This window comes from Hesperophylax consimilis, chromosome 25 (assembly GCF_061612785.1).
Source record: "Hesperophylax consimilis isolate HC1 chromosome 25, BYU_Hcon_1.0, whole genome shotgun sequence".
In the NCBI taxonomy this organism is placed as follows: Eukaryota; Metazoa; Arthropoda; class Insecta; order Trichoptera; family Limnephilidae; genus Hesperophylax; species Hesperophylax consimilis.
In genome coordinates this window covers 10,634,586-10,658,976 of record NC_142860.1, presented here as the reverse complement: position 1 = coordinate 10,658,976, position 24,391 = coordinate 10,634,586, and the positions used below count along the sequence as shown (strand labels likewise).

General features: G+C 34.5%; 1 protein-coding gene across 13 annotated transcripts in view; it reads left to right on the top strand.

Moving 5' to 3' along the window:
• Unc-115a (actin binding LIM protein Uncoordinated 115a) overlaps positions 1-24,391 on the top strand; it is a 262,629-nt gene that overhangs the window by 226,579 nt on the left and 11,659 nt on the right. For 10 of the 13 annotated variants that reach the window (XM_089646759.1, XM_089646753.1, XM_089646755.1 and 7 more), the window contains 5 exons: positions 50-142; positions 5,706-5,853; positions 6,745-6,932; positions 11,786-11,865; positions 22,962-23,031. In XM_089646759.1, the coding sequence (XP_089502885.1) occupies positions 50-142; positions 5,706-5,853; positions 6,745-6,932; positions 11,786-11,865; positions 22,962-23,031 (579 nt within the window). Of the gene's footprint in view, positions 1-49; positions 143-5,705; positions 5,854-6,744; positions 6,933-11,785; positions 11,866-19,816; positions 19,897-22,961; positions 23,032-24,391 lie in introns of all 13 variants that reach the window. The other 3 variants (XM_089646761.1, XM_089646763.1, XM_089646767.1) reach the window with 1 other exon arrangement.

Here is a 24,391-nt window from a genome sequence, read left to right as displayed (position 1 = left end):
ATTGTTATGTGTTGCGTTTATTATTGATGAGTTTAATGTGATATTTCAGAACGTCGTCGCCGCTGGTCGGATTCTTACAAAGGAGTTCCTGTTTCTGATGACGAGAACGGAGAGGTCGATGGAAAGGTCAATGGAAAAGCAGGTAACTTATGGATTAATCTTACTGGTACAACTTTCTCAAGACAAATCTTTTAATTTTTATTCTCATCTCATCATTCTTCCTCTTGTTCTAATCGGGTCGGGGAGTCATCGCCTCGACAAGGCACCTCTGGGCTTCCCTGTCCTGGACTACTTCAGTGATTTCCGTCCACAGCAGGCCCAAACTCTCCATTTACCGCTTCTGGAGTGGCTTTCCTCAATATTGCTTGGGGCAAGACATAATGGTTGTGCTGATGTCAATAATTATTGTTATCTGCCGATTGAGTAGGTAGGGCAGTCTAAGTTAAAGTAAATCTTAAAAAATAGAATCTAACAAGAAGATTGTTATACAACTAGCAATTTATCTCTATTTAAGGGACCACTGACCATTAAGAATCTATCAAAATTGGGGCCAAATAAATTTAATTCCAAATCAACGAGACATCAAAAACCAAATTTAGAATTAAAGAATTGACAGGTATTTCTAAATTTTAAGAATAAAAAGAAATTCATCAAAAATCGAGTTCCTCGGTTACCCTTTCAGATTATCTGACTTATTCCCGTGTAAATCAAAAAATCGCAGTCGATTACTGGCGCAAGCCAGATTCAGATTTACGAAATATTAATACAAATTAGTACAAGTGAAGACCCCAAGGCAAGAAGTTGTTAACTTACATTGCAGGCATTCTGAGATATTTAGACTTTTGCGTTTTGCCTTATAATTTTTTATTTGAATGTCATATACAATGTACTGATCCTTCATGGTGTAGTAAACAAACCAAATTTACATTACATCTAGTAATATTAAGTAGTTTTTCAGTCTAAAAGTTAAAATAAACATGTTTTCTACAAAAAAATGTAGTTAACATGTTCATGCCATCTCCAGGGATAGGTGAGGAAGATACAGAATTGAAAGGCAAGAACATGTTTAATTCTTGTTGTTTTATTTAATCAAACAAATTAAACATTTTTTTGATATAAAGTAACTAAATAATAATTATTATTGAAAAGAAAAGTTAGCAGAGCACGTGTCAATTTTTTTTTGAGACTTAAAAAATCCACGAAAAACCTCATCCAGGTATGGTAACAATTTTTGGATATCATTCCATTTGGCCGCATCGATTTCTTTGTTATCTCTCACTTTTGATGACAGCATTGGCGGGGAAGATAATGTTTCACACCTTTTTTTTTAAGTTCCACTTCTTTCCAAGGCTCTTCTTCAGAGAGTGATTCGCGATATTTATAAATCCCAAATTCCTCCACTCTTATCCAGCGAATTCCTTTTTGAAAGTTAACCTTTTTTCCGATAGTGTTTTTTGTATTGTGTATAAAGTTCAATTGCTGCTCTAATTCTTTCATATTAACAAACTTATCAGCCATCATTGTCACGATGGGTATATTTTTTGTGTTAGCCGACATCATTAAATTTACATATTGGTCCACTGATTGAATGGACTGGCATCTATTAATTTTTTTCTACCAATGCAAAATCTCTATCAGAGTCCATATATGAGTGACCAACCTCAGGAAATTTATGGTAAATTATTTTGAATTTTTTTGATAGAATTAAATATTGCCAAAACATAATCAAATATATATTTTTATTTTGACCGGCACAAGAGTCACTCCAAGCAATAAGGTGAGACTTGTTGCTCTGAAGTTGCATGGTGTTGACAAAGGCCATTAAACAAGTGGCAATTTCCTCGCTCCCTCTGCCCCCTTCGTTTTCACTCAAACATGTAAATATGCCCTATTTAACTCCTTTGTCACACAATGTACTCCCAAATTATAGAGCCACAGTTTTCTTAAATAGAAAGCCACGTTTGTGGATATCTTTGGGAGAGGTAGCGTCTTTTCCAAATCAAATGTGATGAAACAAGTTTTATCAGATGCCTTTTTCTTATCATGTTTTTGCATTTCAAATGCAGCTTTGTACATATTTACATGAATTTGGTCAGATTTTTTGCTATCGCAAGTCCCACAAGTGTCTGTCTTAGGCACACCAAACGACAAGTTGAAATCCTCTCTAAAGATCCTAGTGTAACGATTCAACGAAATAGGGGCATACTCTTTTTCTCCACAAAACATATTATAGAGCTCATACAGTTTTGGGATTGACAAATCGGATGCGAGGTACAATTTACTCAATATTGAGTATCTCATCTTGTTGTACGAATTCCAAAATTATATCTCCTGTACCAGTGGTAGTAGCGATATACTCTAGACTACTCTGATTATCTTCTGAAAATACAAAGTACAATAAAATAATCATTTTTAGTTCAATGTTCAAAAGAATTTAGTGTCACAATAAAGTATTTTTAAGTTTACCTATCATTAACATGACATCATGTTGAGATATTCCTAATAATATCCCAAACTCAACACCAGTCAAAGAGTCTTGAACACTTTCTGAAACGAAATATTGTAAAGCATTAATGAAGGAATTCAAAACATAAGAAAACATAAAAGAATATTCAGAGTCACAGAGTAAAACATTTTTTTTGCATTTACCATCCATTAAAATTACATTATTTTGAGGTACAGTGAAACTCTCTTAAGAAGTTTTCCAAGGGACCGGGGAAAAAAAACTTCTTAAGTGGGAAAACTTCTTAAGTGGGATTCAATTTTAGCCATTTAATAACTCGAGTCCGGGGCATACGTCATTCCTATGTCTACCTACGTTAAATTGTCATGAAAACAAGCTCATATGATCCAAGCGGTCAAAAATAAATAAATATATATATACATCTTCTAGTTATCATGGTAATTAGTATTACATATGTATTTAGAAAAAGGTGGGAAAGTGAAATAAATGAAAAATGGTAGAACATAGTTGATTATAAAAAGTTTATTTACATACCTACATATAAATTTTTTTTTTTTTCGAAGTATTTATCTATAGTAGATTGCTTAACTCTATTATTGAATTCTTTTGTTGTAAAATTTTGACTAAACATTACAAATCAAAACAAAACCATCCCATGGACAAAGTAAACACAATTTTAAAACTGTTAAAGTACATCCCTCGAAAAAGCCACTCGAATTCGGATAGTAAAAGTTGCAGCATTCCAAAAGGTTCATACTGTTGATCTTATTTTAAATTGGTGTAAAGGCAATGGATTATACATATTTACTTGTTAGTGATTACTCACTCTTAACTTGACAGTTGAAGACAGAGCTGTGGATATACGCCGTCTCTTTTTTACGCTTTCGTTTACTATATGAACTGAGGGAGAAAGAAAGACTTGTTGTGGTTAATTTTACCAAGCGGTTTGATAAAAGGACACCGCAAGTAATTTTGTTAACCGCAAACAGATGATAGCGGGTTCTTTGCCTCAGAACCGTTTGCGTACTGCAACCCTGCCATGGCACTGCACAGAAAAATCTCACAAAATCTACGCGGCAAACTGCTTATTAGTTGGCGGACTTTAACTTTTTTGCACGCTTGCTGCTTGCTCCAATGGCATTTGAGATTTGAGAGACTATTGTCATGATGTATTTTCGCCAGGCACAGTCGACTATCGTATATTTTTAAAGATATTTTAATCCTTTTCTAGAAATTCCTTATGAAAATAATATGCGCAGCTCAATATTATGTACCTGTAGGTTCATTTATGGTCCTACCTAACTAGCAGACATCGAATAGCTACGATTTCGCACAAAAATAAATGGCTTGATGCTTGAATCAGAAAGTTATATCATACGAGCTGTTTGACGCTGGAATTATAATCTGTGAACGCATCCAAAAACTACAAAAATCATTTGCGAAGTTTCGTTTCAATCTACATTTTAAATTTATGCATATGTATTTCCTAACCTTCAAACTTAATTTACGACAAATGTCAGATGAAACATGATGCACGGCAATTTTTGATGTTTGAATGAAAAAAACGTAATTATAATGCATATTTTACCATCTCCCCCGCCATATAATCATGTTGTTATGTATTTAAAGGTGAAATATTCCGTATTAACCGTGATCCGATAGATTATCAAAAGTTTTTCGTGTTTTACAAATTCCATGGAATAAAAATTTTATACAATAATATTACGAAACATCTCTATGTTCATTATCAAAGAGAAGATTATTGAAGGAGGCGTCAAATGTATGCAAATGTAGATCTAGCCCACGTTGTCATTAAGGTTGAGTTTAATATAATCTTTCATGTTATTTCGGCCTTAAAGACGCTTGCATATTTGTTACATAATTCCGCATTGTTTATTCGTTCCATTGCTATTTTACCTAGTTAGGGGATTAGGAGACGGGGTATTTGGTTTATTTATTGGATGTTTATTGGTTACGGCTTACGGCCCGGCGGCCGACAAAGGGTTTTATGGTCTCAGGTACTAGGTATGGGTTTCAGTCAACGTCTTTCAATTTATGACTTGGAAAAAGGTTCATTTTAGATATTTTGCGACACAATATTTCGTTTGTGTTGATTTTACCGCCGGATTTCTAAAACCTCTTAAGCGGGAAGCAGTTTTAGCTCTAAAACTTCTTATGTGGGAAAAAATCGTGTTTTTTGTATGGAATTTTCAAGGGACCAAAAATCAAAACTTCTTAAGCGTGAAAACTTCTTAAGTGGGAACTTCTTAAGCGAGTTTTACTGTATTTCTAAATGCTTCTCAGGTTGTACTAAATTAGTGGACTCTTGAACACTTCCTGAAACAAATTAACAAGCATTACAATAAAAAATTGTTGACTTTTAGACAGAAAAACACCAAAACAAAAATGATTCACCCATTTTCAAACTACTTTAAGGATAAATTAAGATGAACGATAATGTTTTATACAGCTTACCTGATTCCCTGATCAATTTTTGACACATCTTCTTCATTTTTTCACCTCTGGAACTCATTTTCGATGATTTTTAAATAAAAAACACGCACTGCAAAACTTTTTAAAACCACCAAGGTAAACGTTAAAGTGAGTGAATAACATGTTAACCATAGAAATCTAAACCAATGTAGATGGGAAGAAGTTGTTAATTACAGAATTACGGCAAGAACTTGCTAACCTTAGTAGTTAACAAGTTCTTGCCCTGATTTTATCAACTTAATGTCACAGAAACACGTAGTTAACATGTTCATCACATTGATTTAAGCATGTTCTTGCCGTTTTTAAGCTCTGGCATGGTGTTCATTGGAAAGAGCGTATGCGAATTAGTTTAGAGAGCATTCTAACTCATTTTTTACGAAAATGTAAGTTAACAACTTCTTGCCTTGGGGTCTTCAAGTATAACCTCATCAAATGACATTTTAATGTAGTGACTTTGCATTGACTGCCAGATTCAGATTTACATAATTATATTTATGATTAATTTTAATATAAAATGAATTTTTTCAAAATACTTAAACAAATTTTCGTGAAAAATTATGAATTACGCATTTTTTTTAAATTATTGTGGTTGTAATGTTTTTTTATAATATTTTGCAGACATCTGTCGATCAAATCATTAAGTATAAGTTTAGTATTACCACATGCTCCCAACTCTCCACCTTATATTACAGAGGAAATGATAAGGGGGGACATACAATGTTGTCATTATATATGTTTTACTTTGCAGAAGTGACTGACCCACAGCTGAAGAAGGAAGTGCAGGAACTGTCCAAGATAGAGTCGGGAATAGCCACAGTGTTCTTGAAGAACGTCAAGGATCGGGAGAAGGTGAAGCAGTGGAAGAGGGCCAACTTGGATCCTAGGAATGCCAGCAGGTTACCTTACTTACTCATTACTCAATTTTATTATTGCCTGGCTTTACTATCAGATATTCAACAACCTTTTTTAAAATGTCTACATAAAATCAAATCATGATCTGAAGCACCATGAAGTTGTCCTTTTTTTTTTAAACAATTTTTTTGGAAAAAACAATTTTTCTTGCACCAACAATGTTTCTTACAGTAGCAATGTTTCTACGGCAATATTTCTCTCAATAAAAATATTTTTGCAGTAGCAATGTTTCTATGGCAATATTTATCTCAATAACAATGTTTCTTGCAGTAGCAATGTTTCTACGGCAATATTTCTCTCAATAAAAATATTTCTTGCAGGAGTAATGTTTCTATGGCAACATTTATCTCAACAACATTTTTTCTTGCAGTAGCAATGTTTCTCTCAATAAAAATATTTTTGCAGTAGCAATGTTTCTATGGCAACATTTATCTCAACAACATTTTTTCTTGCAGTAGCAATGTTTCTCTCAATAAAAATATTTCTTGAAGTATCAATGTTTCTATGGCAACATTTATCTCAACAACACTTTTTCTTGCAGTAGCAATTTTTCTCTCAATAAAAATATTTCTTGTAGTAGCAATGTTTCTATGGCAATATTTATCTCAACAACAATGTTTCTTGCACACCAATGCTTCTTGCACTAACAATGTTCCATGCACCAAGAATGTCAAGAAATGTTTCTTGCACTAGCAATGTCTCTACTGCAATGTTTCTCACAACATTGTTTCTTGCACCAACACTGTTTCTTGCACCAACAATGCCTCTTGAAGTTGTCTTTCATCAATCGCTTATTTGATAGCTAATAATATTAGACATTTCTACCTAAATCATTTTTCATTATGAAACTTCAAATCTTTATTTGTTTATTTCAGAACTCCATCAGCGAGCAAGGAGCCAAAGTATGGCCTTCGCTACGAGTCGCCAGTAGGTGCTTCGCCGAGCCGCAACCTCGACCACCCGCGCCTATTCGACGATGAGGACTGCTCCCTTGCCATGGACCGTTCCAGTTCATACCGCGGCAGCGTTGGTCGCTCTGTCGGACAGATTCCCAGCTACAACGGTACGCCAATACGTACTTTATATACCAATCATTTTGTGTTTTAATTCCAGTCGAAACCATACACTCAACATTATATCTATAAATTTGTTTTCAACTTATGTTGAAATTATACACTTACAACTAATATTATAATTTAAGAAATATTCTGTGAAAATTATGATAATATACGATTATACTGGTTATTATTTTCACTTCAAAGAAGAAAGTAATTCTCCTCGTATTATTTTTATAATGACTTTAATTTCATAATGATTTGACGACACTGTTAAAGTTTTTTTTTATTATTTTGTTGTATATTCGGAATGAATTTATGAATATTGATTTTTTCCTACGTACTCTTTTACATAATCTTACCGCGATTTGATCACTGCACATTTTATGAAATGCTATTTAACGACATTATCATCACTTGAAATAAAATCATTTTATCCCAAAATGTGGAAATGAAACACTACAAATCGCAAGTGCGTTAAATTGAAGTTAATCTTCTGGATGCTAAGTGTGGAAATGGGTTTGCATCGACGATAATATCTGTACCTCAGAGACATAAAGTCTCGAGGCAATCAATTAATATCAAATTACCATTGAAATTTAGGAGTGACCACATAGTACTTAAGCTGGTCGCGATTAGATTAGAAATTATTGCTACGTCGAGTCTAACTGCCTGTCTCTGTTTTTTAAACCTCTAGTGCGCCAGATATCTATTGTGAATTGTCATTCATCGCACTTGCCTCGATTTTATTGTATTTTGAGCCTTAAAAAATACTCCTAGCATCGTAAGATAAATTGTATACGCTTGGCAAGGAAATAATGTATCTTACTGTTATTCTAGCTTGTCATTTCGTCACTTGCAAACATTTATCTTTTTATCTGTAAAAAGCGCGTAGCAAATTCCGTGTAAAATAATATATATAATAATTTTTCATTTTCAAAAATCACAGTACTGTATTTATTTAAAGAAAAATCTCATACGACTTATTTTTATTCTGAAAAACACATATTTAGCTGAAAAATATAATAAAACTCAAGAATATTTTTGTATTTCTCCATTATAAAAAAACATTTCTCTGAATATAACTAGCTATTCTGGGGAAACTAAATATATGATAGATAAAAATGAAAAGTTTTGTTCTTTTTCACAATATGTATTATAAACGTACTATCTGGTAAGACATTACAATTTACAAAACATAATTTTCCAAAAAACTAGTAAGTTATTACGAAAATAGCATGGCGGGCCGCTCGGCTTTTTAGCTGGCACACTAGGGGTTAAATAATCTGTTGGAAGAATTTATACAGGCTTGATAATTTTTTTACAGTTATTATATAGCAATTTGCTGTATTTATAACAAAGTATGTAGTATTCATTTGAACAATGCGTTTTAGAAAAAAATCCATTGTCCCAAGACTTTCTGACTCTGAGCTACAGATATTTGATTACAATATTATGTTCCCAATAAAGTTCTTTAATCTCTTCATATTCTATTCCTCAACTATGTATTCCCATGTACATTTATTTTCACTTCTTCACTATAATGTCATTCATCAATTATTATTATTCACTCTAACACATCATTTTGACATTCCATTATTAAAAATGATCATTTAGTTAGGACCAAAGCCTCCTCGAATCAGACAATTAATAAAATACTTATACATTTATAGTAAGTTTATTGATACAAAATATGTTTTTTTATTGAGTTTCTCTGAGCAGAAGACAAATGTCAATAAATAGATTGATAAAAAGGTGAGGCTGCATGACATGATGGATTCGCAAATGAATCAATCAGTTATAACATAATTTTAATATGAACTTATGACTTTGACTTATTTTTTTTTATAAAATGATTGTTTCAATGAAAAATTGATGTTTGTTACGACAACAGCATGGTAAAAATTATTTAAAAATTTTAGTTCAAGTAAAATTAATAATTTTTACTACAAGGTCTGTTGGGGTAAATACGTACTGTGGGGCAAGTGTCACAATACAAACTTTTACATTCAATATTTAAATTAATTCTTGAAGAAGATCTTTCTTTATTCACTTGATGGAATTCTTTACAATTACTTTATAGATTGAATGAGAGAGTTTGAATTGACGCAATTGCCCCAGAGTGCGCATTTACCCCTTACTGACCTTACACAATAGTAGTTCTTAGCGGCGTGCATTCTGCCTCTATTGTGTAAAGTGGTTCAGCCACCTGAATTTGCATCCAGAGGTTGCGGGTTATAACATTTACATTTACAATTCCGTGCCATCAAAGTTATTTTGGTCACGCTTGCATACATTGATTATTGAATATTCATAATTAGATCCATCTTACTATAGGATCATTGCTTTGAATCGTAATTTTTTTATTCAGTAATAGTAAAATATAATTTTTCATTGAAATAATATTTTTGAATCATTTTTTTTGAGCTTTCTATATCAGTATCTGCGCTTTTGTTTTCTGTGAGCGTCCTAGACTTATGTAGACATACAAATTATTGTTTTGCTTTAGTTTTTTGTTTGTTTTTACTTTAGTGCTATAAAACACAATTTATTAGTAAGTATTTAAATATAAAAAAATCTTATTATATTATTTTGTTCTTTTTTATATTTATTTATTTTTATTAATTTTAGATTTTTATTGCTCTTTTTTCCTTCAAGTAAAAATATTAGAATGTATTTACTAATAATTTAATTTATTATGAAGATATCAGAGGCATGCCACGGCTTTTTAAATTGGCTTTGTTTTTTATTGGTAATTTAAGGCTGAAAACTTTGATTCGAAAATTGTTTCAGTTTAAAAAATACAGTTTTCGAAGATAAAATTCTAATGAAATTGTTTTTGTTTTGAAAAATTACTTCTAAGAAAAGTCACGACATGCCCGTGGAAAGTAAACACTTATGTGCTACGTATACTTTATACATATATATTTTTGTTTTTAACGAAGGCTAGAAGAGTCCCGCTAATAAAGTTTATTTTTTATAAAGCACCTACGTAGTGTAAATAAAATTGACCAAAAAAGATTATCAGATTTCATTTTGTTGGAGTGTGTAAATTGCCCCAACAAAAAACGGGCTTTATACCCAAGAAAGTATAACTTACAAATTATTCTCATCTCAAAGATTATGGTCAAGGATTGCCTAAACGTATAATAAAAATGTGCACTAACCTGTTGAAGATCCCTTCCTGCAATCGTAAGGTTTCGTCTGGCCCATGCAATATGCGCAGCAGATTTTTGTCTTCTCAGGTGGCACGTTAATCAATTTGTAAGGAGAAGAAAATTATACAAACTTGCAGATGCCAAATTTCTAACAGTAGGTGACAGACAATATACACCGAAAAAGCACAATGACAAGTAGTTCTATTTTTGAAGTATAGACTAAAAACATTTGCCATACATTCGGGTAAGTACTTACCAGATTAGTGCACAGTATAAATACATAGAGGCATGAAAGACAATCTTTGAGGTACTTATTTAAAATATTAGGAAATTATAAACTAACCAAAACAAAAATTTATTATTTTATGGTGCTTAGCCACATTTTGAAACCAAAAAAATTCTCCCGTAAATTAAGCAATACATAGTCAATATAATATTTCTGTTTATAATTTTTTTTTTAAGTTTTATATAATTTCTTATGCCTTTGTTCTACAATCTAATAGACACTAATAGACAATCTAATAGAAAACATTAAAAATCGTATTCATTTTCAATAGTTAAACTCACCATATTGCCATACTATGGCTATTTTATTATACATAGTTTTACGATTAAGAACCCCTATCATTATTATATTCCTGAAATATATTCATAACTCTTCATTATCCAACTATAAAACACAATAATTGAAACATTACCGACACATTTCAACAATAACCCAAGACAATATTTCTGAATTTAGCAACTATTTTTCAATTAGCATTAAAATTATATAATAATAATTAGCTTATTATAATATATTCTCAACTTATTTAAAGTGACCTTATATTTCTTCTGTATTAACTAAGACCCAGAAGAGTGTGACATTTCTTAAGAAAACTAAATCAATAAAATGAAGGCTCAACTTTACTCTCAGATTAGATTTTTAATATTTTCATATATTACAACTTCCTTTAAGTATCTATGTTTGCATCCAAGCCTTTTTTATGGAAGTTCTCTTCACATTTATACCGGTTGTAGTCTATGGGAATTTCATGCAATTCATCATTGTTTTAGTAAACCTGTTATTTTTTTATAAAGATAAGTTGTGAACAATCCAATACAATTAAAATGCCTAAATTATTATGGGTAATATGCTGTTGGCCTCCGGGTTTTTCTTAGAAAACTGTACACATGTTTGGGCCTTAGTAATATTGTGTTTTTTTTTTCATAAATGTTTTCTGTGAATCGTCTCATCTCAAGTGAATTTGTCTTGAAACTTAGGGAGGCAATCGCTGAAACCAAATCTCAATGTATGAATAATATAATTTTTTTTTATTACATATCAAAAATAAATAACATCAATATAGGTAAGTTTTCAATATCAATATCATCAATATATACCGAATGAGAGTTTTTATCTAATTTACGCACTTTTCCAAAATAAAAAGTTAAAATGATATTTTTGAATTTCTCATAAAAAAAGTTTTAATAAAATGTATTTTTTGATAAAACCATCAATATTTGGCTTTTTAGTGTAGAAAAGTGCAAAAATCGGAACAAAAGACTCTCGTCATGCCTCTAAAACTCATAAATCACTGCTATTGTAACAAACTAAAAAAATACTGTTGTTTATATATATAATTTATTTTCGTGTTTTGTTTTTATTTTGTTTATTATCGTTTGTTTGTTTTGACATTGGTGTGTTGTGTTGTGTTGGTTAGTTGTTCACGCTGCTCCGCGTCCCGGATACTCGCTCAAGTCGTCCACGCTCCCTGCGACCATACGCACCAACGGATGTAATGTGAGTACCCCGTTGGCCGGTTGCGCAGGGAAAGCTTTACCCCTGTATATTCCACGTGGTTTCTCTCAATCATTAACAATTTGATATAAAAATAACGATGCTATGTAAAAATAAACATGCAACGTTAGAGTGAAAATTTGATGTAAAAATAACAATGTGATGTAAGAATGAACAAGCTGATGTAAGAATAAACAATCTAATGTTTGAATGACCAATCTGGTGTAAGAATAAACACTGATATACCTACTAATTAGCAATTCAAAGTAAGAATTTAAAATCTTTGAAGTACGAATATGTACAACAATTTGAAATAGGATTAAACATTCCTATCGAAGAATGACAATAACAATATGGTGGGTGTATTTCGTTTACAAATTAGCAAACCCATGTGGTTGCGCCAATACGCAATAGACATTAATTATACACACATCTCATGCACACATACACACATACCTGCGACCACTGTACTGAGATAGTATTGTTGTTCCTTTGTTCCTACCTTCCTTCCCATTCCTGCTAATTTATGTGCCCTTTGGTAGTCAGTATGTTGCAATAACCCAAACCGCTAACAATAAACCGCATCCGCTCGAGATCTCGTCTCCCTTATCTTACGAAATTATTATTCGCGACGATATAGTGCAATCCGCTTGTGTTAAGTGACATTGTTGTGAAGAAAAGACGGGAAGAAACAAGTGCCCCTTTCCCAATGGTGAGTCCTTCCTGTATCCATACAACAAATATTATCTTATGTGCAGTGGGCATTGCTCAATCATTCAAGGTCCTTCGACAATCATTTTTTACACTAACATAAAAAACAACTACATAACTTCTTACACACCATAGTTGGCCCAAACGAGCCTGATATTGAACCGTAATTTCCGTAATTTCGGTAATAAACCATAAGAGTGTTATTGCGTTTTACATACCCGCGTAATCAATTAATAATTACCCGCATTTTATTTCTGGAGATTCCTATCCGATATTACTGGATGAATTGAATGGAAATAACATATTTACCCGCAAATAGAATAGATTTATAATATATGCCAATACCGCTATTTAATATCTATTTCTAATAATAATACCGATATTGTTATATCAACCGCATTTAAAATTAACCGCATTTCATTATAAATTATTTGGTTATTGTAATACATCCCAGTATTGGATGTATTATACATAAAAATAATAATACTTTAATAAGACGTAAAGTGATAAATTTGGTCTACCCGCATTATCTATACTTAACCCTTCACGGCACCCGCACTGAGTTAACCCTACGGGCATAAAAGTTAATTTATTGAATAAAAATTAAATATCAATCAATTTATTTTCTATAAATATTATTATTATAATATTTTTTACCGCATTATATAATAAAATAACCAGAATCAGAAAATGGCTACAAGCGCGTCAGGGTCGTCACGTGACGAAAGACTCTTGAAACGTTTAAATGCCAAATTGGCCGCTAATTTTGCATGTTTACAATCAGTCTTCGACAAGATGAAGAAGGCTTCTGATAGTGTTAACAATCGGCAATCTTTTTTATCAGGCGCAAGTACACTAGAAAGAATTCGGTCCGAATTTATAACGCTTCTAGATGAAAAGGTTAATTGTGAACTGGAATTGAACCCAGAAGCAGTCGCTGAATATTCTCAATTAAATGCTTTTGAGGAAATTTTCGGCATTATTAAATATACCGAAGCGAACATGCTGGCCAATCCGGTTGAAAAACCTCGCCGTCAAATTAAATTACCGCCTTTAGAAATAGCGGGCTTTGACGGAAAATTAGAAAATTGGCCTCTTTTCTATGAGACTTATATCTCGGTTATCCATTCAAATAATTCATTGGATAATTCAGAAAAGATGCAGTATCTGATGTCCAAGTTAACGGGAAAAGCTTTAAATATTTGCAAAACTATCACACCTACCGGTACAAATTATCAAGTGATATGGGACGCATTGTGCACCAAATATAATGATCCACGCGTTCTCGCTGAGTCATACTTTGATCGATTGCTGAAAATACCTGCTGTTACTTCGGTTACGCCCGCTTCGCTAGAAAAATTTGCAGATACATACGCGACTAACATTGCCGCACTGAAACAGTTACGAATCAAAGATCTCGCAGAATTTATATTGCTACAACTGGGCCTTAAACGTCTTGACATAGAGACAGTGAAGGCTTTCGAATCGTCTATTCGGAATGATGAAATTTTCCCGTCCAGCTCTGATTTAATTGATTTTGTGAGAGGACAGCAACGAATCCTTAATCGCGCGCAAATCGCACAACCTACGTCGAGCCGTCTTGGCTCAAATAATAATAATTCCGCAAAGACATTTATTAATGTCGAAAAAGGCGACAATCACTCTGTCGAAATTTGTTTTTGTTGTCAAAGGGGATCGCACCCTTTGTATCAATGCTCTAAATTTAATGGTTTAGAACCACGCGAGCGATTTAATTTAATCAAGTCATCGAATATACGAGTTTGCGTGAACTGCCTCAGTACTAGGCACGGCACAAAAGCGTGCAAATCAAAGAGTACGTGCAAATCATGCACTCTCAACCACCATAGTTTGTTGCATTTCAAACAAACTGATCAGCGAAAACCACAACGAGACCAAATACCGTCTCCCGCGTCGCCAGCAGACGTCGATAATGACGATTCAAATTCTGCAAGCCCAGTATCACTGTGCGTGACAAATTCATTTACTAGAGCAAATACTACTGCACTCTTAGGAACTGCCGTTTGCACTACCCGAGATGCTAAGGGCCAGGTGCAGACAATACGCGCTCTGATAGATAGCGGCTCCCAAAGGGATATTATTACGCGTAAATGCTGTTTACGTTTGAATCTCACGGTGCGATCATCGCAAGGCACTTACGTCACGGGAATAGGCGACTCAAGAAATTTGACAAAGGGCATGACTTGTCTAAAATTATACTCTCGCTACGACGACACTCACTCGTATATGATTGAACCTTATGTAGTAGAAACTATAACTAGTGAGTTGCCTACTGTTAACGTCAACCGCGCCTCGTTGTCGTATCTCGACAATTTGCCCTTAGCAGATAATACTTTCCACACGCCCGGTGAGATTGATATTATCTTGGGATGTGACATGTTTGCTCGCATTTTTAAAGCAAACAAAATATCAGGTTATCCCGGCCAGCCAATTGCTATCGAAACTACTTTGGGCTATCTCATCCTAGGCACTGCTCCAACGATGACTGAAACCCCAAGTATAAACGCCACACCATCATTTTGTACGTTCGCGAAAAATGATGACTTTTGCCTTTCGCGCTTCTTCGAATTGGAAGACATTCCAGACGAGAAGTTTTTAACGCCTGATGAACAGGAATGTGAAGACATTTTTAAACTCACCACTTCCCGTGACACGACAGGTCGTTACATTGTTGCGTTGCCGTTTCGTAACAGTCCTTCTATCCTCGGTGAATCGTTGCCAGCCGCTGAGCGCCGGTTCCGATCTCTCGAACGCCGATTAATAGCTCAACCCGCTATAAAATTAGAGTACGACAAAATATTGCGCGAATACCTACAGAAAGGGTACATTTCGCCTGTCGATAATTCTGACTACCCCATTACGTCATTCCGCATCATATTGTAGTTCGCGAGGACAAATTAACTACCAAAATCCGCATGGTTCTGGACGCGAGCATGAAATCCGATTCGGACTACTCGCTCAACGACATTCTACATACCGGTAAGAATTGACAAGGTGATTTGTTTCGGATTATACTTAAGTTCCGATTGTTTGCAGTAGCTATAACCGCCGACATAAAACAAATGTATCTTCAAATTGTAGTGCAAGAAGAATGCCGTCGTTATCAGCGAATACTTTATAGATTTAACAATAGCGACCCTTTACAATTGTTCGAATTTAATCGCGTCACATTCGGCATGTCTTGCAGCCCATTTTTGGCAATGCGTACACTGCGCCAACTCGCGTCGCATGAACGACCTCGTTTTCCACTTGCTGCAAACTTGGTGGAAAATTGCTCTTTCTATATGGACGATTTCGTCACCAGTTGTTCGTCGGTCGAGGAAGCCTCCGAGTTATCGACGGAATTAATTCAGCTGTTCGCTGCTGGAGGATTTAACCTTGTAAAGTTCTCTAGCAATTCTCCTAATCTTTTGTCCACGATTCCTTCAGCGCGTCGTGTTAAGGAACATGTGGAATTTAATCCTGATGAAAACCTAAAAATACTAGGGCTTCATTGGATACCCGCTTCAGATAATTTCGTATTTGTTGTAAACTCCAACGAAAGAATTTGTACTAAACGAAACATTCTCTCGACGATTGCTCGCCTTTTGATTTGATGGGTTTCGTTGCACCAGTTGTATTATTAGCCAAGCTTATAATTAAGTCTCTTTGGGAATACAAGCTTGATTGGGACGATACTCCTCCTGGAACTGTTGTCACGCTTTGGCAACAGTTTGAAAAAGAATTGCCATTACTGCAATCTATTAAAATTCCTCGTTTGGTAGGAATCGAACACCAATGTATACTAACCCTTATCGGGTTTTCAGACGCAAGTGAACGCGCATTCGGAGGTGTTATTTACTTACATGTTTACTGTCCGAATACTGATAAAACCACAATTAGTTTATTATGTGCCAAATCCAAAGTCGCTCCTGCTAAGACGATTTCACTTGCGCGATTAGAACTATGTGGAGCACTAATACTTGCGCGATTAATGCATACGGTCAGTAATACCTACGCATCAAATTCAAGAGCTCATACGACATTAGCTTTTTGCGACAGCACGGTTGCTCTAGCGTGGATAAATTCACCGCCTGCGAAATGGCAGACCTTCGTTGCCAATCGTGTGTCACAAATACAAAAACACCTGGGGGCTGAATGCTTCTATCATATAAAAGGGAAAGACAATCCCGCCGACTGCCTGTCGCGTGGTCTCACCCCCGCTCAACTCATAGACCATCCGTTATGGTTTAATGGCCCCGCATTCGCTCAGTTACCTAAAATTGATTGGCCTTTACAGCGTTTTGATTCGAAATCTGTATCTGATCCACCCGAACTGAAAACTAAAGTTTTGATGTCCGTTCAAAACAATAACCGCCTCAAAACAATTGCTCCACCTTTACTGTGTGCACTAGCTTCTCGTGTTAGTTCATGGCCGAAATTAATTCGGATTGTAATCTATGTTTTTCGTTTCATTAAGAAATTACCGCGAACATTCGAATTAAGTCATATCTTAACTGCAGAAATAGCTGTTATAAAATCAATACAGCAAGAACATTTCTCCGAAGATATAAAGGCAGTCAATGATGGGAAGAAGGTTCGGCGAGCTATTGCAAAATTGAATCCGTTTCTTCATCACGGTATTCTAAGGGTAGGAGGCAGATTAAAAAACGCTGAAATAGAATTTGACAGTCGTCATCCCATTCTATTACCCGCGCGTGATCATGTAGTCGATTTAATAATAGATTACTATCATATAAAGAACCTACATACGGGTCCCACTTTACTCATGTCTCTACTAAGACAGAGATTCTGGATACTTTCATCGCGTAATCTGGTCCGGAAGCGCGTCCATCGGTGCAATACGTGCTTCAAAGTTAAGCCTAAACCACAATTCCCAATAATGGGAGATTTACCCGCTTGTCGCGTCCGCGAAGCTAAGGCTTTTCTACACACAGGTGTTGACTACGCTGGCCCGCTACAAATAATCCCTTATAGACGTCGGGGGGTCCGAAGTCAAAAGGCATACATTTGCATATTTATCTGCCTAGTGACCCGTGCGGTTCATATCGAACTCGCTTCAGATCTTTCCACCGAAGTCTTTCTCAACGCTTTCAAGCGTTTTTTACCATCGTCGTGGTCCTGTGAGTGTAATATACTCCGATAATGGAACGAACTTCGTGGGAGCTAAGTCTCATTTAAACTCTTTATTCGATCTAATAGAGTCTCGTAATTATAAGAAGGAACTCTCAAATAATCTACGGGAAAACCGCATCGAATGGAAAATGAATCCTCCTCAAGCTCCACACTTTGGTGGAATCTGGGAAAGTAACATTAAATGCCTGAAGAGTTATTTAAATAAAATCGTAGGCACCTCTCTACTGACTTACGAAGAGATGCAGACAGTGCTTTCTCAGATTGAAGCAATTTTAAACTCACGTCCGCTGTCGGTACTTAGTGTCACCGATGTTTCAGCTCCGTTACCTTTAACACCCGCGCATTTTTTAACACTTACGCCGTTAAAATCTCTACCCGCCGCTGACTTGTCCAACGAGTCTGTAAACTTACTGCAAAGGAAGCATCTCGTCGATCATCTCGTCCAGACTTTCTGGAACCGCTGGCGTATGGAATATTTAAATACTTTACAATCGCGGCAGAAATGGAACACGAGTTCAAACCCGGTAACGGCAGGCACAATTGTAATGATCAAGTGTGACAATATTGCGCCTCTTCAATGGCCTATTGGCATAATAGTCAACGTATATCCCGGTTTGGACGGAGTGACCCGTGTTGCTGATGTCAAAACGAACACCGGCATATACCGCAGAGCAGTAGTAAAACTCTGCCCTTTACCGTCGCAATAATAGTCCTTGGCAACTTGGTCATCAGATGGTACATCTATGGCCCTCTTTTTTTTATTTTCTACATTATTCTATTTAATTTAGTTTAAATTTACCGCTGATTAATTTTATTACTAAATTAATACAATAGCATCACATATTAACATTTTTCTGACCTTTTTACAAATTAATACTAATTTTACCGCGTGCTACTACAATTTTGTTCGTTTTAACGTTAAAGCGTACTGACCTTTTTATGGTTTATGGAAGTGGATTCTTTCATCCCCTTCCAGGCGGGGGGCATGGTTGCGCCAATACGCAATAGACATTAATTATACACACATCTCATGCACACATACACACATACCTGCGACCACTGTACTGAGATAGTATTGTTGTTCCTTTGTTCCTACCTTCCTTCCCATTCCTGCTAATTTATGTGCCCTTTGGTAGTCAGTATGTTGCAATAACCCAAACCGCTAACAATAAACCGCATCCGCTCGAGATCTCGTCTCCCTTATCTTACGAAATTATTATTCGCGACGATATAGTGCAATCCGCTTGTGTTAAGTGACATTGTTGTGAAGAAAAGACGGGAAGAAACAAGTGCCCCTTTCCCAATGGTGAGTCCTTCCTGTATCCATACAACAAATATTATCTTATGTGCAGTGGGCATTGCTCAATCATTCAAGGTCCTTCGACAATCATTTTTTACACTAACATAAAAAACAACTACATAACTTCTTACACACCACCATGAAAGACTTATTTAATCTAATCTAATATTTAACAATCCGATGTAAGAATTACAATGCTATGTGAGATTAAACAATCGGATGTAAGAATAAACAATGCAATTTGAAAAACAAGTATAATGATTCGATGAAAGAATAAATTATCTGTTGTAAGAATTAGCATTCCGATGTAAGAAATAACAATCCAATGGGTGTTTTAACAAAACCATAAACTATCCTTTACTGTTTCATGGTTTATATTGTGTGAAGCTTTCCCTGTATCAATATGCATGCTTTTTACAAAATCTGTGCTAACTAAATTGGTTTTGATGACAAAGTACATTACATACTACCAATAAATAACTTATCATAACCAATTTCGTTACATACTAATCTTAATGTTACTATTTGGATACTGTGATTTGCAATTGCAATCATTATTTCAAAATAGTAACGCAAATAACATATTTTGTGGTTTTTTTTAATAATCAACTTTACAGGATACGAAAAATTGACTGCATTCTACGGTAAAAATCATCAGGTATCTAGGTAACTAGGAGGTTAGGTCTGTTTAGAGTCATGTTAGGTTATAAAGAATTCAAAATTCCACTTGAACTATATCTGGATTGGTGTTTTTGATATATTTCACAGTCGTGTCTTCGTTAAGGCAAGTTCCCAAACCTGGGTACGGACTTGGAGGCAGGTCTCATACATTCTCCTCCAGTACTGCAGTAAGTTACAAGCAATTCAGTTTTTCTCTATTTAATTCATAAATACTCTATTGTTTAGTGTACAAATGTTTATAAAATATTTAACTCGATTGTAGTTGTTGAATATTTAATTATTTTAACCTTATCTACGCGGCTGTCGCAAATGTGATCCATCGGCGGCTATCCCCGTAGGCGTATATCGTGTATATGATTCCTGAAGTTTCAAAACGTGCCGCATGATTGAATAGCATTGTAAGGTTAACTTTAATTGTTCCAAGATAACCTACGGGCTTATGGAAAAATCTGTGCTATGTACATCTATTATATAAAAATAATTTTTGCCAATTTTTATAGTGTCATTTTGTAAAGTTAAAAATTAGATAGAAAATGAGTGTTAACAGCTATTGCTGGCTGTGAAAGGGTTAAGATTTATGTAATAAACATGAAAAACAATTTAAAAAATCGGTGGTCAGAAAGAAAATTATGATATTATAGGATTTGCTATAAGCTAGCTCTGAACTAAGGATTTATACTTTAATATTATATAAAGTTGATTTTCTGTTTGTGGCGGGCGGGCGGGCGGCGTGGATTTGATTTGTATACAAATCTATAGTTTTATTCCGAGGTTGATAAAACATGAGGAAGGTCACTGTCTACACGAGAATTCGAAAAACCACCCCCAACCCCTTTTCCTACCCCCTAAAGCAGTATGTTGATGCTACTCGTCGAATTTTTTAACATTTTGACGTACAAAATAAGACGAAAATTACTGTCTACTCTGATTTCAAAAAATTCTGCATAAAGCCCTGGCAACCCCGGGGAGATCAGCTAGTTATTCATAAATGTGAATTCCTGTGATATGAAAAAACATCAGGTGCGTAGGTTCATTCAATTCAGTATTATTAACACATTGTAGTCGGGCGCTTCAAACAATAGACTCTAGCCTACAGCGGGTGTTTTTCGCGATTAGCACAAAAATATATCCTCATCACTTTCGTTATTATCTGAAGGCATATTTGAAGGGTTAAAGAAAATATCAATTAAATAAAATCCACTAAAAAAACACGTCTGTTTTGTAACTCTGTATATCATAACTAAAGCACGTGTATATTAGCGCCACTCTATCTTCACAAGTAACGAGTGCCGGGAATACATTCAATTGCTAAACAATTTTTGTGTTATCTCTCATTCAGGAAAGGATTATTGTAATAACATCCTCAGGATTATCTCATAAGAGTAAAGGTCCAATGAATTTATAACACGTCATAAAAATATAATAGGTACTCATATTCCCAGTACAACTAACAAACAATCTTTGAAATTTAACACTATAAAATTGCCTAATTATTACGCGCAATCTCTCATTGAGCTGCGCAAGAGTATGTGTGTACATAAAAGAAACAACGGCTTATCTTTTTTTGTTATATGTGGGTGTAGTTTGTAATGTCTTCGAGCGTTTAGATTAAATAGTCACGGGAAATAATGGGGTAACTTTACCTTCCTCGCCTTTGAAGTGGAGCCGGCGTAAAGGGTATTTTTACCCGTCCCGCCGATAAGCACCATTCGGCTGCGCGGGTAAAAATACCATTCCCGCTCATAGTGTCTTAACAGCCTTTTTTAATGTCGCAATCATCACCGTGTAAGTCACACCGAAATTCTATTTTACAGAGATAATAATTCAATATAGGGGAGTCAGATTTAAAAAAAATCTCTTAAGGAAATACATAGTACTGTTTTATCTTCAATGCATCTGAAAGCATTATATCATGGTAGAATAGTTGGAGCATTGTGTGGAAAAGAGGAGTTCTAAGGAAATGGCATTCAAAGTTTTAGCAGTTTAAATTTCAATGAATCTTTATGTTAGATGATTTATATTTAGTTAGTTAAATTGAAAATGATTACAAAACAAAGGCAAAGTCTGTCGTAAATATTCACAAAATGCATTTTATTGCACTTGGGTACTAGGCCCTTTTTCCACCCATCCAACAAATTTAATCATCTTGATAAAAAAGACTGTTGAAGTATTAGAAATAATATTATTTTATTAGAATGAAAATAAACAAGTTTGCAGAAATAAATATTAACATAAAAACAAAAATTTTAAAATGCGTTTGTTAATAATATTTTTGGGTTTTAACTATCCCGCAGCCAATTGGGGGAGTAGGTAGTACCCAAAATTACTATCCTCCTTATATTAGCTTAAATACTTGACATATCATTTTAGTATTTTACTTATTTCTGCGCAAATACATAAGTTACCATTAATAATTGACTGAATTGGGTTTACTTTAAAAGCCCATAAGACAGAAAATGCATGGGGTCTTCGAAAGACCCACTTGGTTATAGATGTTTTGTTTGGCATCTTGGCATGTCAAGAGTTAAAAAAACACGGCAAGAAATGACAAATTGACCCGACAGCCCGACGGAAGTTTTGGGGTGAATCGGGTGGATAGAGGAACTACGTACGACACTTGTCTTTTTAAATACGCACAGAAACATCTATGTTCGTCAAATTGAAATGAGTTTTTGTCAGACAGTAAAACAGGGAACAAACCATTGTTTCAGCTAATAAATGGCATTAGGCCAATAAGAATGCCTTTTTTCCACTCAATGCTTCAATTGCACGCAGGAAGCCATAATGGAAAACTTTCATCTGACTTTAACAGTACATATTTACTAATTGATTTAAGATTCTCATGAATCGGTAGTAATTTATTATTTTATGTAAATATGGAAAGTGAACTGTGTTGCACTTCCCTAATCTTTCTTATGTTTCAGATAGCCTTGCAATATCCATCATCTGTCACAATGATGAATACTGCATGGCTGTCTGAAAAATTGGCTCAGTCACGGTTGATAAAGCCACAGTTCGCGTTATACATAGAAGTTGTGCATTTGGAAGTGGCTTAGGCCAAATTATAGCTCAGCAATCGCTAAGTTAGATTTGGAATAATGGACGATAATATGTTTACAGTTTGATAATAGTTATTTATTTATTTTGTGGAGCACAAACAGTCTATACAGAAGATGATGACAAAAGCATAGCGATTATTAACTATTAAATACTTATCATGTTGTCGTTTTAGGGTGACTTTTCGTTCAGCGGCCTCGGTGATAAGACGCACAGCACCGAGTTCAGTAGCGGGAAGTCCGACAGTGAGTCCACCTTATAATTACTTCTTCTTACTAACTCTAATTAATTAATACCACGTTCTGAATTCTCTAATAATACAGCAACACAGGAAAATCGTCCACTAGTTTTCTAATCTCCAATCTTGCACGATTTTTTAATGGATAAGTATATAAATTTAACCCTTCAGGTTTTTAAATATTTTTACCAACAAGTCCCAATGACATGGTGAATTTTCTTGGAATTTCGGAATGCTCCCGAGGTATCTAAAAAGAAATATTTTAGAAACTAGATAAAATTATCTTTGAAATATTTGCATTTGAAAAAAACATCTATCTTTCTAAACAATAAATTTTTAATATCAAACATGAAAAAGTTGACAAAAAACTTATCAGGACATTTCGACTCGGAATGTCCATAATTTTTAAAGAATTCAATATTTATAAAACATATTCCTTTTGTGTAGGTAATTAGTAATAAAACTGTCACTTCACTTTTAATTCCGTTTATACAACAAAAAAATATAAATAATTATTTGACTTTCAACTGTCAATGAAAAAATGCCACCAATTCGTAATCACGCACTTTGACAATTTTTTAAAATTTTATTCATGTAATAATGTTTAAATATTTGATACAAATTGTGAAGAATAATTATTTATCTTTCCAATGACGAACATATCACATATCTACGCATTATAGAAAAAAAGATAAAAATACTTTTAAAATGTATTGACGCCCCGGTCAGATCTGTCCTTCAAAGGCTATAATGGAATACGATGTTTGTGGCTAGTAATGTCCTTCCAAGGCCTGTAGAGTTAAGCAGAGTTCAAATTCATCGCAATTCTATACAGGAGGGTTCTAGACGTTTGTTTATTTAAATCTCTTATATTTAAAAAAAAATTATAATGACTTCAGAAGGCGAAACAGCTGTGATAACAGTTGTAACCAAAGATATTAGAAGAACGAGATATGCTATGCTGGCCGCCGGACCATAGGCGGAGTACTACCTAATTAGGGTACTTTGAATACTATCGGGACGTGTACGCACAGAAATCTGTTCTATGTATTAGTGCGGATACCTTAGCGCAAGCGAAGGTGTGCAGTAGTATTGGTGAACAAAACCGGCGACACTGGGCAAAACAATTCCACACAGTATGAACTGCTCATAGCACATCTCGTTCTTCTAATATCTTTGGTTGTAATAAATAATTAATTGAACTTAAATGGTATTTAAAACAAATGTGCAGCAGTTAGTTTATTACGAACATGGCCAAAGCCGACATTTTGAGTGCGGTGCATTTTCCTGTGTTGCTATAATATTAAGGTTTTAATAACTTTTAGATTACACCCATAACAAATTACAAATTAAAAAGATAATGCTTT